Source organism: Cupressus sempervirens, chromosome 4, assembly GCF_028749045.1.
Source record: "Cupressus sempervirens isolate cs-2001-9-10 chromosome 4, ASM2874904v1, whole genome shotgun sequence".
NCBI classification, from domain to species: domain Eukaryota; kingdom Viridiplantae; phylum Streptophyta; class Pinopsida; order Cupressales; family Cupressaceae; genus Cupressus; species Cupressus sempervirens.
In genome coordinates this window covers 664,080,681-664,099,887 of record NC_143121.1, presented here as the reverse complement: position 1 = coordinate 664,099,887, position 19,207 = coordinate 664,080,681, and the positions used below count along the sequence as shown (strand labels likewise).

General features: G+C 34.4%; 1 protein-coding gene across 2 annotated transcripts; it reads left to right on the top strand.

The window, feature by feature from the left end:
- The first annotated feature begins 254 nt into the window (after positions 1-254).
- LOC149563008 (uncharacterized) lies at positions 255-7,714 on the top strand. Of its 2 annotated transcripts, none has more exons than XR_016364011.1 (9): positions 255-735; positions 2,429-2,580; positions 2,956-3,051; positions 4,170-4,232; positions 4,387-4,455; positions 4,724-4,826; positions 6,529-6,600; positions 6,684-6,777; positions 6,867-7,714. XR_016364011.1 is itself a non-coding variant. In XM_089826449.1 (9 exons), exons 1-9 carry the CDS (start codon positions 414-416, stop codon positions 7,017-7,019), a joined length of 1,119 nt encoding a protein of 372 aa, XP_089682575.1. In that variant the 5' UTR covers positions 255-413; the 3' UTR covers positions 7,020-7,714. The 2 variants fall into 2 exon arrangements, 1 of the variants encoding a protein (XP_089682575.1); XM_089826449.1 differs by having other exon boundaries at positions 6,689-6,777.
- The last annotated feature ends 11,493 nt before the right edge of the window (positions 7,715-19,207 follow it).

Below are 19,207 nucleotides of genomic sequence, written 5' to 3'. Positions count from 1 at the left end.
AAGAAATGAGCAAATCATTTGGAAAATATTATGTGGGACTCTTGTACAATGAGCACCCAAAAAGGTCTTTGAACCTCGAGTTTGAGAAGAATGAATCTATAGGTGGTGCCAATTTTTATCCAACATAACTACCACATGGCGCACATACATTGGTACTCGGAAATTACGTTCTCGAGATCGTGGTGCCAAATATCTTATCTCATTGCCAACCGCATAGTGAAGCCTATATTAAATTCCCGCAGCATACCAGAATTGTTCTGAACGTGGTTCGAACCCGCGCCCTTGAACGGTTTAGCAAAACCTCAGCGTACACAGCATTACCCAGACAGCAGGATTTAAGAGTTTATTTCTGTCATGGAACGCCGGCATGATGAGATCAATTTTTCCAATTGTTGTTGAAAAGTCACAAGAATATGGAGTTGGTTTGTTCAGGGCTCGGCTCTTCGTTGCTGGGTGCCCAGGTTCGATCCTCCAACCTGCCGTTGAGGAGAATTGGACTGGAGAGGGCCGCTGGTTGGAATGGAAGAAAAAAGAGCAAGGAATCGTCGGCTGGGATTAAGCTGAAAGGGATTAGAGCTTCTGTGGAAACAGGGGCAGAGGAAAAACAGGGGCACGAGAGGCAGAGCTCTTTCAATCATGTTATGGAGGTTTCCCCATCGTTTCATAATAGTAGTAATCCGGATTACGGCGTTTGGGATAGCATGAGTGCTCTGGTTCGTCTCACCTACGGAGTAGGTAGGTTAATTTATTTGCCATATATATGAAAATTTTGGTAACTGAATTGTGTCCTTGTAGTTTCAGATGCTTTGTTGAATTTGGTGTCAATGTATATTTATGATTGTTGCTGTGGATATTGGAATAGATTTTGCACTACAGTTGGGTTTTATTTGTGTTAGAAATGTTCAGAGGTTTGGAATTTTTCATGTTAAGGAGTAAGCTTTGATTTTTTACCGTATTGTTTTCTGTAATGCTTTCCTTCTTTGTACTATTGGGTGAATTAAGACCTGCATTTAGCTATGGCCATTGTGTCAATTGTCCATGGGATCATTCAACAGTAAGCTGTGTGTAATGTGAATAGTGAACACTTGGGACGTGTTTGTAATGGATCACCATCAGAAGAGTTAGTCAATCCACAGGAGGAAGAGCAATTAGATCCATATTGCTGAATTTGTGCAGTTCTGTCTGTCCCATCCCAGTTCTGTGGGTTCAAAGGGAGAGAAGATCATGAACTGGGGTAGGATTTGGATGGAAGAGGAGAATCCGTCAAAAATTTTTGAAAGCAAAAACTAGAGGAACCAATTAATTCTATGGCTGTTTGCACTTGATTTCATCCGTAAGCGATGTCTTTGTGATGAGAATATTAAGGCTTTAGTTTTATTGAAATTCACTTGCAGCCATCTTATTTACTTATATACCAAATGACATTTTTTTCATGCCTTGTGGGTTTGATTGAGATGTCAGGGTTTTCTATGTGATATTGGGTATTTAGCAGGCTATTGATTTGAGGTGTAGTGTAATGGATTGGATTGGATTCTGGACCTTGGTCACGAGGTAAAAATGATAAGAATATAATTTTTCTTCTAAGCAAAGGACAAGAACTCATTGGCCTCTATTACAGTTTGGTTTTTGACGGACTATCAAAGCCAAAAACATTTTACAATCTAGAAATATTTTAGGCATCAAAGTACCAGTAATTGATGTGTTGTAAATCTATCTTTGTTTGTTGTCTGCCTTTAAAAAATGGTCGGCAGCATCTCGGTCCAGCCTCGTGGGTTGTGTTAGCTTATCTTTGTTACTATGATGTTCTGCTATTTTACAAGCTATGAATTGCAGATTTAGGTGGATTTGCAAGGTATGGTTTACTCACGAGCTTGATCACGATGTCAAACATGGGTATAGAATTTGAACTATTTATAATGTAAACACAACTTCATCGTGAGGTTGTAATTCATGCCAATTTGGTTTCAGTCTTACTCTTGGCTGTGAGCTAAAAAATGTTTCATTATTTTTTTGCTGTTTTGTGTGGAGGCTAGGTGGGGATGCATGTGAGTGATGAGGGATCAGTGGCTATATTTTATAGCTGTTTTTGGAGTGTTTAATCCATGTTTTGATGCACATTGTAACTTGTAAGTAATGGGCTGGGATTTGCCAAGTATCCAGCAAGTATTTGCCCAAAAACCAACTGAAATTTGGTTAAAAACTAGACATTAAACTCAGCAAATTAACTCTGGAAATTTTTCCATAAAAGGATAATCAAATCCTTGTAGTTTCATATACGGTGGGATATGCTAACTTCTGTGTACAAATTAAAGACTACTTAGCATTTATAATCCGTTGTAGATAATTATAAATAAACACATGCTTTTAATAACAATTAGATTAACTAGAAAAGCTGGTCAAATTACTTATGGTTTGGGTGATCCTGCAGGTCTCTATGGTGTCATGGCACTTGCAGGAAAAACAATATGCTCTTTCACTGGAATTGATGATCTCGGAGGATTAGGTCTATCCATGGATGCTGTACTCAATGGATTTGGTTATGCAGTTCCACCAATGATGTGTCTTCTCTTCATAATGGATGTATGTGATATATCATATATGTAGTTCACATCAATAATTTTTCAATTGAATTTGTTAATGCCTAGTACTACTTTCAATTTTGATGAGTTAACTGATACAATTAACTTGAAAAGTCTGCTTGCTGCTTCCTTCATACTTATGTAATTTTTTCACCAGTCAAGATAAGAGTTAAGTGGGGAAGCACACACTAAGGATGAAACAAGTAACTTTAAATGATAAAGGCAAGAAAAAAGTAAATGATTTTGGGGACTAAGAAATAAACCAAATATTTTGGGCCTATTTCGTACTGTTTCTTCCTTTTTAATAAATGAGGACATCTTATAAATTACTATTGAAATGAGGAAGCTCATCTGATAGGATTTTTATGGGTTGCAGGATGAAGTTGTGAAATTTTCTCCTTACGCCAGGGCTATCAGAGACGTTGAAGATGAGGAATTAGTGAATTTTTTCCTTGGAATGTCGCCATGGCAGGTAAACTGCACTAACTAATTATGCTATAGTCTTGTCAAAGCAATATATGATCTGTAAACTATATTTGTCACTTCCTTTTTGAAATGTTTATATGGCAGTTTAACGAGGTTCATAGTTGTAAATAACATAAAAAAGATCCAAGCATGAAGCTCTGACAAATTAAATTGTGTTCTCGGCTTTCAACTTAGATTATAGATTTTGAGGAATGGGAACTTTTATTAACATGATTGTATTGTTTTGATCCTTTTAGAATGCACATGTTTCTTATATTATGGTATTCAATTATTTGTGTAGCCATTATATTTTATTGAGATAAAATTTGATAGTTTTGAGGTTCTTGATTATCATTGGCTTCTTTTGAATTCATATTTATTTCAAATAAATAGAAAGGCCATGCAGCAGCCTTTTCTGAAAAGGAGAAGGCCTATGTTTGAAGAATAGATGCAACATATTATGACTTCTGATTAATTAATAACATTTATGCAAGAAAGAAAGTTGCTGCTAGGACCTCACAAAATTATCAGTGAAACAATGTCTCCCGATTCTCCCCTATATCAAATGGATGGCAACTTCTAATGTTGGGTATTTTAGTGAGCATTAATATGTTGAATATTCCTAAAATAGGAGGACAATTGCTACATAAAAGAGAGAGAAAATATTAGAAACAAAAATAATCTAATAATTTTCTTGATAGTCATGGTAGAACTATTTTCTGTGGGTTTTCTGATCAATTTATTACACTGCAATAGCAAACATACAAGGAGTTGTCTGGCTTCTTTTAAGTTTGCTTTCTTTGCCTTCATTGATCTGTAATCTGTTGTGTATCGAATTTTGTATAGGATGGCTTTGCCTATCACAGTTTGTTGCTTGTGTCATGTGTTTAGTAACACTGTTTAAGCTTTCTTGGAGCAAAGTGGAAATAGGTAGTGAAAACTCATATATAAAGCAGCAAGAGGTGACATGTTCTAATTTTGATTAAAATGATTATTGTGAGGTGTATCATCAAAGCCATTATGTAGGCCTTGGAAATTCATTACAACGTATTCATCTCTCTCTTTTGTCACTTTAATTAAATTTCAAACAAGCCTTGAAAATCTTCCTCTGTTTTGGTTTGGCAGTTTCTGCTCATTGTAACAGCAAGCTCCATCGGAGAGGAGTTATTTTACCGAGCTGCAGTGCAGGTTTAGAACATTTCACTTGATTGCCTCTTCCATTCTTTCTCAGCTGTCTTGAATTTTGGTATTCTGGGATCTGGACTTTACTGCAACTCTAAATGCCTTTTCATTCTAGCATCATCTCATTATCGAGTGTTAACTATTTATACTTTATTTTCAGGGTGGACTTGCACATGTGTTCCTGAGCGATACATGGCACAGCAAGGATACTTATGGGATTGCAGCACTGGTATTTATCTATGCTCCTAAATTTCACAATTTTATTTTATTTAGGGCCTTATTTCAGGATCTATTTTCTTGGACTATTTTGTCTCTGTTTGTGTCTTCTTTGAGTGAGATGTGAGCGTGTGTTTGCCTATGTCTGATTTACATCTAAGAGTTTATCATTTTAATACTGAGGTGATGGCTTTCAAATATTGGATTCTAGTGTACTTAATTTTTTGTTATAATTTAATTCCAAATAAGACTTTCAGACATTGTATATTGTTTATCTGCAGACTGGCGTATTCCCCTTTTTTGTTCCATTTGCACAAGCATTTGCAGCTGTGCTAACTGCTGCCCTCACTGGGTCGTTCTATTTTGTGGCTGCTTCTCCACGAGGTACATGTTGTCTCTATTATTTTTAGTAAGGTTTCTGTCTGTAAAGTTTACTCGCTGCCCTCCATATGATGTGCTTTTGAATTTTTCCAGTGTACTTTAGGGATATGCCACCTGAGACAGGGTATGCAGGATGGGGATGAATGTCCTCTTGATGCCCTGGAAGTCCCTTGACCATCCTTTAGACACCAGGGAACCCCAGCAGTAAAATAGCACAGAGACTTGAATTTAAAAAAGAATAAGAAAGCACAATTAAGAAAAGAAATCAACTATTAGTGTATTTGGCATCCATTTTGCTATAGAAAAGCAAGAATTAGACAGGAGGCTATTGTTGGTTAGAAGCAAGGAATATCAATAAATTATTATATGACCATCCTTTAGACACCAGGGAATCCCAGCAGTAAAATAAGATAGAGACTTGAATTCAGTGTAACACAGGGACTTGCACCCACCTCCCAAACCTCAAAGTACCCGTCCCAAGACGTCCCTGCACCAGGTACTTGCACACCCAAGTTCCCCCACCTCCGCCATTCTGCAACCATGCTTCCGCTGGAATGGGTACTTGGATTTCTATTTGAATTTATTTTTTGAATGTTACTATTGGGTATGTAATATGTTACTATGTTGAATGTTCAATTGTTCTAGTTCATGTTACAATTTTGATATGTTCAAGTATTTTAATTTGGAATGTTCTACTGAAACTTCATTTCATAACAAGCATTTCAAGTTCTATATGCATACTATACATCACCCCTCCCTGCCCCGTCCTCCCCTTGCCATCGTCCCCTGGCCGTCCCCCCACTGTCCCAAAAATGAGGCCTATTTTCTCCTCATCCTGGGAACTCATCCCGACGTACCCCAGTACTGGGGTTACATTGCTTGAATTTGAAAAAGAATAAAAAAACACAATTAAGAAAAGAAATCATCTGTTAGTCTATTTGGCATCCATTTTGCTATAGAAAAGCAAGAATTAGACAGGAGGCTATTGCTGGTTAGAAGCAAGGAATGTCAATAAATTATTATAAAACACAAAGTCATTGATGAAATATGGGGACCTGTTTGATAGAAAAGAAAACTTGTGATCTCATCTTATTGGTGGTCAAAGATTTATTTTAAATACCATCTAAGAGCCTTATTCTAGATGGAGGTTCAAGTCAACGTTAAAGTTTAAAATACTAAAAGCATGGGAAGCTGCTCAAGCGTCAAGAAGAGATCCTTATCCAATGCATTTTGGATGAAATACATTGGAATCTTCAAACTTAATCGTTGAAAAATGATGGCTTCACTTTGTTTGCAATACTAATCTTACACCAAGCGAGTTCGATTGACCAACGCCATGATTGAATATGTTTCAGACTGACGTTGCATGGTCTTATGCTTATAATTTTAGTAGAACTAGACATATATAAATATTCGCAGTTTGAAAATTACAGGTTCTTTGGTTTGCGTCAGCTATTTTTATCTATTTTAATTTGACAAGTTAAAATATTATATCTTTTATATTATTTTAACAACTCTTCCCGCTGTCCCCATATTCTGGATTGAAATTATCCATGAATAGATGTTTACAGTGTGAAAAATTTGAGCCAGGTTGCATCAATCAGGGTCTTTTTGATCGTTTCAGTTAACTTGATTATTTTATTGCCTGTGCATTATGTTTGGTATTGTCTCTGACCATGAAAATGTTTTTGGTTCTTGTATATAGATCCCACTTATGTGGTGGCTCAAGTTCCTCCTAGTACTGGAGCACGTGAAGATATGAAAAAGTGCTTTGCAGGTTGGTGTGTTGATTTCATGAACAATGTAGGTAATAAATGATGAAGTAATTCATGTTTACTTACCTGATCCATTGGTATGTAGAATAGCCTGGTACGAGAGAAGGCAAATGAAGAAGATTTACTCACCTCTGTTGGAGTCTCTTCTTGCACTCTACTTGGGGTTTGAGTGGATTCAGGTATGCCACCTGACACATTTCATAGACACAAGTGACATATTCACAGTGGACTGTTAGTTTCTCACAAGTGTTTGTTTTCCACATTGCAGACAGACAACCTTCTTGCTCCCATGATCACACATACAATCTACTCTGGTGTTGTATTAGGACATGGTCTTTGGCGGATCCATGAACAAAGAGAGAAGCTGAGAAAGAGGATCAACAGTGTAAGGCAGAAAGATGGAACAAAATTGGAAGGGTAGAACACCACACTGTGCATAATGGACATTACCTGCCCCCCAAGTTATGTCTGCTGGCATCCATCTTGTCCTCCACAAATACTGATAAAATGAGTCTAGGACATCGTTAGCAGGGAATTCTGGTTACAGTATGGACATTTTCTGGTAATATATAATAATATAAAATGGCAGAACCCTTGTAATGTACCTCTGTACCCTCGATTGGAACTGGCATCTCTGTCCTCAGAGCTGTATCCCACCTCCTCTGCATTTCTAAGGTCTTTGATTAGAGTTCCATAGTGGTAATTCCGGACTTTATGCATAATGCTAAGAAACATGATCATTCGCCTGTTGTATAATAGTCAGCCTCTGTAATGACATAAACCTACAGAATTGGTCCAAAATTATTTAGTTCTGAGTGCACCTATAGAGAGATTGTTACAGGAAAGCTATGATTAGCTTAGTCAGGTCTTTTTGTAAATATATTAGAAAATCCCTTTCTGTCAGGGAGTCGTCTGTTACCCAGCCATGGTTTCTAACTTTCTATAGTTGTTTCACATCTCATCAAGTGAAAAAATATGACGAGATAAATTACGAAGTACAAATATTTGTAACATTCTTCCAATCTCTTAACGATCAAAGTAGCAAGGCACTAAGGCTATGGAATGCTGTGCATATGTATCTTGTGGTTGAAATAGCAAGACCTTGTTTCCTTTGCTCATTGTCTATCTCAACGCAAATTGGTCTTTGTTAAATTGGAGTTTGTACTATTTTAGTTTCCTTCATTGTCATGTGTTTTCACTTGGCTATTATTGTTGTGTTACGTTGAATATTGCTTGGTCTCACTAATTTAAAGCTTACTCGCAATTGTAGTTTTCAAGATCATTCAACGAACCCGCATTGCCAAGATTCACAATCAACTTTGTTGAATAATATGAAGTTTGAACCGTATCCTTTGAATTGCTAAAGAAAACGGTATACTTACCGAAGAGAATGCTCTGCTACCTGTATAAAAGGGATGAAGCAGTTTGTCTTTTGAGGCAGATTTTGACAGAAGAGCTACCCCTCAAAAGTACAGTCAAGTCTTAAAGATTTCGGTCTTGTTTCCTACAACATTAAAAATGACTAGTAACGTTTTTAATCCCGTTGAATTCTAATTCATATGTTTACTAAGACAATAATGGAGCATTCGATTCACATCTGTATAGAAGTATAGGTGTTAGTGACCTTGAACCTAATAGACGTCTCTCTACGCACAGAATACACAAAACATCAAAAATCTTAGATAGTGAGTAGATGGTATTCATCAGCTATACTAAAGAATTTCGCCAATTTTCTTATCCTGTCTAAATTAACAAAGACATTTGGTACTAGAAGACTTCCCAAATTGAAACTCAATGCATTGTTCATAGACATGGGGGCTCTACTCTCATTACTACCATATCAGAATAATTTCAGCCATAAATTGGGATATGGAAGGACCCCCTGCAAAATGTTGCCCTATCTCCAAGTCTATTAGATAGAATGAATGCATCTTGGGCATGCCTTGTCCATTTCAAAAACACAGGCAACTGAGCAAGCATGTCTTCATCCAGGCCCTGCTTAGCTCATGTTGAATTTCCTTTTCTCCAATAGCTGAACCTTTTAATACTAAGAAAACCCTATTGCAAATAAAAATTAACAATTAGTTGTCTAGAAATTAATTGGCTTGTTAGTGCCCTATTGCAAACCCTTACTATTTATACTATTGCTTGTTAATTTCTTATTATCAAGCTACAAATTAATTGCATGATAAATTCATAGAATATAAGCTCTATCTGATTTATAACAATCAATATTCTTAGTTAAATAACAACAAATGATAGTGCAGGTAAAAATAACAAAAGTCAAACTACAAAAATAATAACACACGCATACCTAGGAAACCCTAGTGTGGAGAAAAACCTGCAAATGTTGGATCTTCTATTTAGCTTAACAAACATTTTTCTTGTCTCAATCTAGTAGAAGTGTGGTTAAGAAATTTTACATATACTAATTGCTTTGCTTAACTTGTAAGATAAGAATATTTTCTTACTTTTTTTGGCTTTAAATCATATATAGAATTGCTCTTGATTTATACAACCTCACAAACTTTGAAATTTTCTATCAAAGAATAAATGTAACGCCTGGCTTAGGAATTCAAATATTATAATTAAATCATTTACCAAATAAATCATAGTCAAATCCACATAAAAATAACATTACCAAAACTCAAAAGTAAACAACATAGACAAAGATAAACTCATGGGTTTAAAAATGGCGGAAAGTCAGATACATGTCCTCCTCCCTAGGACAAGTGATTAGGCTATCGCTGGGATTGGACCTGGACATTATCTCCCTATTCTTACCATTGCATGATTGCGATAGGGCACACTCACCCTAACAATTCAGGTAAGTTGATGTTTGATGTCTACAAATCTGTGTAAAATACGAGCATGTACATGTGCATATATATATATCTAAGCTAAACAAACAATGGCGGGGAGTGGTACATTGTATAGATCTTGACTAGCAGGTGATTACGACTCCCTTCCTCAACCATATCAAACACATCAAACATAAATGTACAACAAAAACACACACAATATACACATGCAAGTATGGGGTAAGTATAATAGTAAATTTTAAATATAAATAATATCACATTTTAACATGAATATCTCATCATCGTGAGGACATACTAAATATCTTTCTAAGACACCATATGACATTATCATTAAAGCAATTTCATTAACTAACTAAGAGTAGGAAATTGTTACAACATGACATAATCAATTACTCTAACATATCAAAGTATTGCATTTCAAATATCAAGTAAGGACTAACACATCCACAGAAGAGTCATATAGAGCTTTAACAATGAAGTCTACAATGATAACAAAGAAGGGGTATTACATCCTCCTCTTAAATAGGCTTACTCTTGGAAGTCAACTATCGCTACTAAGATAACAAAGATGAAATATACAATCACAAAATAGCGTTAAAAACATCAAGTGTTATGAATCCAAGTTTTATTTTCATAGTTCTATTATTTCAAATTTGGTTGTTTATATGATAAGTCTTGTTGTTTAATCTTTTTGCAAATTTAACTTGTTAACGAATAACACACAATATGCCCAGAGTTCCCAATGTTGAAACTTAGGCTTTAATACTGGATGTAATGCCCCACTTAGGAAACCAAATATTATAATTAAATCATTTACCAAACAAATCACATAGTCAAATCCACATAAAAGCAACATTACCAAAACTCAAAAGTAAACAACACAGAGAAAGATAAACTCATGGGTTTAAAAAAGGTGGAAAGTTAGATACATGTCCTCCTTCTCAGGACAAGTAATTAGGCTATGGCTAGGATTGGAGTTGAATAATATCTCCATTCTTACCATTGAGTTATTGTGATAGGGCATGCTCATCTTGACAATTTAGGGAAGTCGATGCCCGATACCTACAAATCTATATAAAATATGAGCATGCACATGTGCATATATATCTTAGTGAAATAGACAATGGCGGGGAGTGGTACATCGTGTAGATCCCGACTAGCAGGTGACTATGACTCCCTCTCTCAACCATATCAGACACATCAAACATAAATGTAAAACAAACACACACACACATCATACACATGCAAGTATGGGATAAGTATAATAGTAAATCTCAAATATAAATAAATTATATTCTAACACGAATATCTCATCATTGTGAGGAAATACTAAACATCTTTCTAAGACACCATATGACATCATCATAAAAATAATTTCATTAACTAACTAAGAGAAATTAAAGCATCATCACTACCAGTAGGAAATTGTTACAACTTGACATAATCAATTATTCAACATATCAAAGTATTGCATTTCAAATATCAAATAAGTGCTAACACATCTATAGAAGAGTCATATAGAACTTTAATAATTAAGTTTACAATGATAGAAAATGAGGGGTATTACAATAAAAAAACATAGTTGTTGCTAAATATCCAACTCATGTTGCTTCAAAGAAACTCCACCTCCCATGCTAGACAAAAAATAAAATCACCACCCCTTTTTAGCGAAGGAGTTTTGCACAACACCCAACTTATTCCTAAAGAACACAAACTTGTTTTTCACTAAAGCCTCATTAGGATGTCTACTATCTCTTGTTTGTAGGTATGTACTAGAGTTTTACTATCCTTTCTTTCACACAATCTCTGATGAAGAAAACCTACAACCACCCCTTATGTTAAATTTCAAGAGCAATAATAGGCTACAAGATTATCACATAATCATAATAAGGTTTGGTAGCCATTCTCTTCTGATTGAATCTTGTGGATCAACAACATATTTTGAGGCCTCTCTCAAAGTCTTCTCATCCACTGTGTCTTTCCTCTTCTTTTTAATAGAGATATGAGGTTTAGGATTTCTTTGCTTCTCTTGGATCATCCTATTTTGCTTGCTTGTCTTGGTCTCGAGCTTGTGAGATTGAAGTTTGATGAATTTGTGTTGTGTGTGTGGATTAGGATGCCTGCAAATAACACAACAATAAGACATTAGCTTGGTAATCCATATACATCAATTTGAGCAAATTTAAGAAAATGAATCTAACAAAGTGTCTTATTGCTCCCTTTCTAAGAAGAGTGTGATCGAGATATCTAAATTTCCCTCTATTTTGATCCTAATCAATGACATTACACTCTTAGAATGAGAGATTCAAATCAAGAACAATGGAATTCTAATGCATCTAACACGATGAATGAAAGTTAGATTATCCTTCCATTATGAAATGATGTGTGGGCTAATTAACTAGACACAATTAATCAATTAAGCTATGAATTCTACAACATAACACTAGAGTGCAAATAAATGGGCCATTTGAGCTTCAAATCCATTCCTTTTATAGAATGGAAGAGGAAATGAGTGGCGTAGATACAAAGTTAAAGATTGGTTATGATTCATTCTTGAGTGATCCATGTGTGTCAACTCATATTGGTTCTTTCGTTACCACCTTGTCCCCTTTGTGATGAGTTGTATTTTAGGGGATATATTAATTCCTTTTAATGAAGTACTTTATCCAAGTGTATTTAATTGTTTGATTTAATTAAATAAACCAAGGTAATTAATGAGGGTTCATGATCAATTAATGTTGATTTATTTCTTGATTATATTTTCGTCAATTTTGATGAATGATGTCGATGACCTAACAATCATACTAGCATAATTGAGAGGTGGGTCTTGATTTAGAGCAAATAGGGCTTCTAATTCACTAGCCAATTTTAGGGTGATTACATTTCCCCCTCTTTCAATCCATGTGCAAGCAACACTTTGATTCAAAGAATTGATTATGTTAACTCAATGGACAATTTGATACGAAGTGATGATACTATTCCTCATTGTCGATTGAGAATCTTGAGATTTATCGAATAAAATCTAATTGATTGAAAGTTTTAAGCCATCAATTATGAACTTTATGGAACAAGCGTCAAACATACAAAATCTTGTGATGTGGAGCTTAATCAGATTTCGAGGTTAATTTTTTTCCCACTTCATTTGGCATGGTTTCCCCCCAGATTTTATAATGGGGGTTTGGGGGCAACACCCCCATGGTCTAGGGGTCAAGGGGCAATGCCCCTTGCGGGGTCCCGGGGTAGTTTCATATGAAGGGTCCTTGTGGTCAAAGACCCTAGGCATGCTCCATGTCATGATACAGGGTGAGGTTGAAGGGCAACACCCCCAAAGCCAAAAATGAATTTACTATTGTAAAAGACATAAGAAGTTAAATTTTTTCCCCTATTGGTCGGCTTATTCTAGCACTAATCTATAAGCGAGAAAAAGCTTGCATAAAATGGCTTAGGGTTAGGAATTTCATTATGTATGATGAGATTGTAGCTTCTTCTGGTGGTATTGAGTTGTAAAGGATTACGATTTATAATCAGGTTGTAATCACTAGATATTAAGAATATTGGACTCATTGTTTGGTGGACGTAGCCCAAGGATTGGGTGAACCACATTAAATTTTTCTTTTGTTTTCTTCTATGCAATTTATTATTTCTGATATTAGTTAATTGCATGTAATTGTCATATCTATCTTGTTAATCCTAAAACCAACTTTGAACTTGATGGAACAAAGACTAATAAGAGCTAACCAAATTGGTTGATTTTTTTTTTTAAGCCATTGATTCTGAACGAGAAGAAACCACATTGACTCTAAAATTGATGGAACATAGGTCAATAAGAGCTAACCAAAATATCTAGTTTGATTTGAAGTGATAAAATTGAATATCAAAGAGATCATGATTTATTGACAAATAACTAATATAATTTGAAGCGATGAAATTGATAAATGCCAAAAGATATCAAAAGTAATGATGCCTAATAAAACAAAATAGCCTGTTTGATTTGGTGTGATGAAACTAATCACCTGTGAGATGATTCGATTTAGGCAGAGATAATCAACTTGATACAATGCGATGAAGTCAATTACCCGACTATCTCAAATTAAACAAAGAGAACTGACATGCCCTCGGTATTGATAGATGTTTTGATTTATATATCTTGATATAATCCTTGATTGGATTTGATGATAATTTGATTGATTTATGTATGATCATGCCCCTTGGGAGTGAAATCAAAATAGAAATTGATGGAATCTTGATTTCAAGTCTTGTTGACGACGTGCAATTGATAGAAATGTGATTTTGATTGATTTGAAAATAATTAGAATCACCTTAAAGAAGTTTTGAATCATTTAGAATCTAATTTGAGTTGGTTTAGTGCTGATAAAACACAGTTTGACCAAGTTCTTTTGATGCTTCACACAATCTAACTTTGATTTTGGTCTTGATTATGTCCAATATACATATGATGTAATTATTTGATTATGATTTGAGCAAGTAGTCAAATTTGGATTTTGATACTTGTTTTAGATTATGTTTCACTCTTATTTTTTGATATGAACTATTAAAGTTGATGAAAGCTCAACCCCACAGCTCACGAGAATTACTTGCATGCAAACACCTGTCACATAAAGAGAGAAGAAAAAGCTATGGAGGTTGGAATTCCTAGATCCATAGAGGAGACGTTCTTGATGAGAAAAAAAGAGAAATTTCTATTAATCAAAAGTGAATCAGTTGAATTACAAAGAAAGATCATCCTTAGAAAGGAGATAAAAAACTTAAAAGGTAAAAATCTAGGTTGCATGATAATAATTTAATAAAATAATTAATTATTGGATGCCTAAAGTTTAGCTTAAGTAAAATAGAGTTAATTAGAAAAAATCTAATTACTCTAACATGAACAATTTTAAGCTCATTTAATCCTTGCAAGCTAAACATGTATGCAACTAATTTAACCATGAATGTAGCTAAAATAAGACCTCTAGGAGTTGTCACTGATTATTCAAAGTGGATCAAATTTTCACCATGGAGCGTTTGATAACGAACATCATAGGCTAGTACAATTCTCATTATTAGATTTATCAATCATGAAGATATGAATACCATTTAGATTGGATGTAATGTCAACAGTGAACCTAAGCATCAAGGCATGCAAGCCAACATGACTTGTCATTTAATTTGTTTTGATTTAGTAATCTTCTTCTATTCATATGTAAAATATGATTAATAAATTGCAATGACCCTTATTTTTGTGTCCATATTTTTGGGTACATGATCCCACTTACACATTTACTAAGAAGTTGATTTTAAGAAAATAAACTAGCAAGGAGAATGATCCAACCTCACTGAAGATTCCATATAAAGAGGTTTTAGGTACATGTGTCCATCCAATCACGATGGAAGTGTTTACATTGGACACCCAGTTTATGTGGGATTTAAGGATCATTGGAACAATCACCATAGACTGAACATAAAGACACATCATGCCCCCTGTGCTTGCATCTCTAGTCATCTAGACATCCTTGAGTTGCTCAGGGTGTATGACAAACGAAAATCAAATAAAGTTCAAATGTTCAATTACAGTTCTCTATTCCAAAGACATCATAAAGCCTAGCTGAAATATATAAAATAATCATAGCTCAAGTTGTGTCAAATGTTTGCATTGTGATTTCAACATGTTAAGGTTTGTTTGTTTGATTGTGAGTGTTTGTTTATAAGAAGTGTTGAGGAACTCTCTTGTTTAGATTCAATGTCACTCACAATCCAATAGAGTGTTGAGAAACACTAGTTTTGTTGTCTGTTATGGGTAGGTGGTATTAAGAAACACTTTGTTTTTGATATTGTTAGTGACAGTTTTATGTGTGCCGAGAATCATTATTTCATGTTAGTGGAAAGCTTCCTAAGTCATGACCTAAGTTGACAAAGTTGCGTGTACAATTTTCACGACTAATAGGACGAGATTGATTGATAACTATATGACTGGATATTGTGGGTGACTCTACTTAAGATGATGATTGATGTTGATTAGAGTCACCCTCTACGGGATGACTAGGAACTTGTTGATTAGAGGCAACCTATATAGAATGACTTGGAGCTTTTCCCTAGCAAGATATGATTATCCAAAGGATGAGATGTTGATAACATTTCATATAACATCATGTAGCTAATAAATTAAGGACCAAGCCAGAGATTGGAATTGTTGGATTTTAGATCTTTAGATTTGTATGGATTTTTAGAGATTTTAGATTTTTTTGGATTTTAAAAATATTTAAATGTTTTGGGATTTTTTAAAGGGGCATTTTCACCTTTTTAAATTTTTTTTAGAGATTAATAGTTGTCGAGCAAGATCACAATGTTTTTCCCCCATTGTCTACCAAGGTATAGGATACAATGGATTAGCAAGGTGATGGATAAAATGAATAGGTAATGATGCATGAAGTAGGTGAATGTGATCCTCAAGGACCATCTCCTCAATATTACCCAAGCTAGGGAAAGGGAAAATATCCATATGAAAATGTTTTTGATAAGCAATGATAGTCAATGAGCAAGATAGCGTATAGGATAATGAACTGATGCCATGAAAGCATGTAGTCCCTAAAAAGTGGACATGTCATGAGACTTCTAAAACCCATGTTTTTCTTCTTCTATTTTTTCATTCATTGTGATCAAGACCAAGGGGTCAATTGGATAGGATAGTGAGGGGATAGAACAATCATGATGGAGTTGGTCATGGAGGTTATGAGAAAATGATTTGGGATAAGCAAGATCATGAAAGGTTAGCTAGTGAGTAAGACAACCAATGCCCATTGATTACTAAAGTTGTCAAGATGAAATGTGAAAGAGGGAATAGATGGATGATGGAGGATTATGCATGACATTTTTTTGGTAGGTTTTTATCATGGTACTTCTCCAAGGTTCTAGACGAAGTGTTTTTTCATAATACAAATTTATTCCTCTTTATTTTTACTAAAAGCACCTATTTATTAGGTTTTCACCAATGCACTTTTTCGCTATTTCGATTTTTTTTTCGTCTTTTTGGATTTTTGGAAAGAATTCAAGTCACTTTCTCTTTATATATACTCCTCTTGAAAGGATATGTTATAATGGACCAAGGCCTCTGAAAGGTATGATCAAAGATGTTGATAGGGTGGTGGAAAGGATATGATAAAGGTATATGGGGGATAAGGTTTCATGTATTGGATGAGATAAATGGGATGGAAGTATAGAAAGTCAAAGAATAATAGGAAAGTATGGGATAGTGGATAGGGTATTGAAAGGATTGCACAAGGGTAGATGGAAAAATATGAAAGATCAACATTTCCACACAACTTAAAGGGTGGTGGAAGGATGTAGGAAACATTGATAGAATAGCTTGGGCTTTAACATATGTAGTAATGGAATGTATTTGGAAGAAGATGGAGTGGAAGCCTTTGGAAGCTTGGATGCCAACACTAATTTGTATTTAATATTCAAGTCCTTTTTGAGAGACTTAGGAATCCACACAACTTTTTATTTTTCTTTTCATTTCAATGCTTTAGAAAGCATTTCTTCAATGATGGATTTAGGAACCCATATTTTATTTGATTTTGTTTTTTTCTTAGTGAGCCTCTGTGGTCTCTTAAATATTTCTCATTTCTTTGTATTTTCATGTTGATTTAATGGGATATGGACCTTCATATATACATGGATTCTTGTATTATTTTCTTTTCATGTTGTACATCCAAATTACTTTTAGAAGACCTGGGATTTGCTGATGGATGAGACTATATGATGGATTTAAATGGATGGATGGATGAAAATTTGTCGAGGTTGAATGTATTTGTTGATCTTGAGGTCTAATGAAAGAAGTGGATGAAAAAATAGGAGTGAGAGGTATGCGGAATGGAGGTATATAAGGAACCAATTCATATAGAAGATTTGAAGTTTTTGCTTTGATATATAAAGAACAAGGATGGATTTTGAAGATGCAAATGGATAATGAATAGGAATATCAACATCTATGGAGTGACCAACATGGCCAAGGTTCTCATCTTTAGAATACATTTTTACACCAATAGGCTCATGAATAGATTTGATAGGATCAACTTTAGTAGGAGCAATTGAAGATGGTGGGTATTTGTTCTCATGCCAAGGATTAGGAGGAATGGGGGATCTTTGAGGTGATTATGGAGGATTATAACAAGGGAACAAGGGGGTACTCTGATCTTGACACAAATCTTTGGATAAAATTGGTAGAGTACTTTTCTCTTGATCTTAAAGGAAAAAACTATAAATGGTAGAAGTGAATTATTTATCTTTATTGGTAGGTGGATAAGATATAGGATATTGAAGGATATGGTATTCTTGAGATGGAGGGGTGACATCTTGGAAGAAATGAAAGTGTATGGAAGGATCTTGGTCTTGACCTTTATTTTTTACTTGTTTGTTCATCTTTTAAATAGTCCTCTTTACATGGAGCCACTTATAAGGACAAGGGAGTATCTTGTATATGCATGATGGATTCTTTAAAAGATAATGAGAAACTATTTGGAGTAGGCATGATAGACATGGAAACCCATAAAGGTTTTGGATCTTTGATTTTGGAAGCATTGAAAAGATTTGCAACCAAATTCAGATTAGCTTGGATTAATTTTGGAGGTATCACTTGAGGGTAGATATTGTCAATATGAAAAAAAAAATGTTCTCTATTTGACAAACTCATGTTTTCAATATTTTATGCTTTAGGAGATGCATGAATGTTGGAAGAAGTATAAGCTACAAAAGAACCACTACTAGACATAGGCTCATTAATTTGATCTTTCTAAAGAGTACCATCTTCATTAGGATTTTAAATTTTAATTAATTCATTATGAATAAGATCTTGGACTTTATGTTTCAACTCTATGCGATTTGAAGTATTATGCTCAGTATTTTGATAATTTTCACAATAGTTTCTCAAGAATGATATTATGAATGAGGCAGTTTGAAACAACATGATGAGATTGTTCTCAAGATTTTCTTCCAAAATTGATTCATATGATTATCCTAAAGGAGTAAATATTCTCTCTAATGAATGATCAAGTTATTCTTGATTTTCTTTTAGATAGAGAAGACTCTCAAGTGAATATGATACATCCATTTCTTCATTTTCTTGATCAAAGATAGGCTCAACACAAGTTTTTGGCATATCCTCTTGATCAAAGATTGAATTATCATACCTTTGTGTTCCATGCTTGAATAATATGGAACAATGGCTGAATCATGATAAAATATAAAATGACATATTGATTTTAAGGAATACACATATGATGGGGTCTTGTTTTCTTTCTTCTTTTCTCAAATTCTAGATTTTAAAGCTTGACATTTCTCAATGAGCATAAAGATAGATTGATAATACATGCTTTTATTGCCTTGATGGTTATCCAAGTCATATTGATGTTGAGACATGCTTGTATTAGTTTTAGGTGTTGTTCTTTGAATAATTTGAGGTGTACTTTATGTAGTAGGTGTGCTTGATACAAATAGGGGATTCCTTCATAAAGTTTCACCATTTTCAAAGGTAATTAGTCTTGGTAACTCTTCTTTATATTTTGAAAAATGATTTTTTGTATTATTATTGTTTACTTTGGATCTTGTAAGTACCAATAAAACTTTGTAGTGTCAAGTTATAGTGTTCCAATGTCAAGTGAAGTATTGTGATTGTACAAGTGTGTTTGTCCAAAAGGATTGAAAAGTGTTTGAAACAAAGTTTGTTTTGTGACACAAAGTTGATAAGTTTTACCATAAAAAAGGATTGGTATCTTGATAGTGAGATTATAAC

What these genes read in the sequence shown, in the direction of transcription:
- LOC149563008 (XM_089826449.1), top strand. Translation starts at nt 414, where the DNA reads ATGGAGTTGGTTTGTTCAGGGCTCGGCTCTTCGTTGCTGGGTGCCCAG. An exon ending in TTGGAATGTCGCCATGGCAG is followed by an intron (nt 3,052 to 4,169) that starts GTAAACTGCACT and finishes TTGGTTTGGCAG; the next exon opens with TTTCTGCTCATTGTAACAGC. An exon ending in TGGGGTTTGAGTGGATTCAG is followed by an intron (nt 6,778 to 6,866) that starts GTATGCCACCTG and finishes TCCACATTGCAG; the next exon opens with ACAGACAACCTTCTTGCTCC.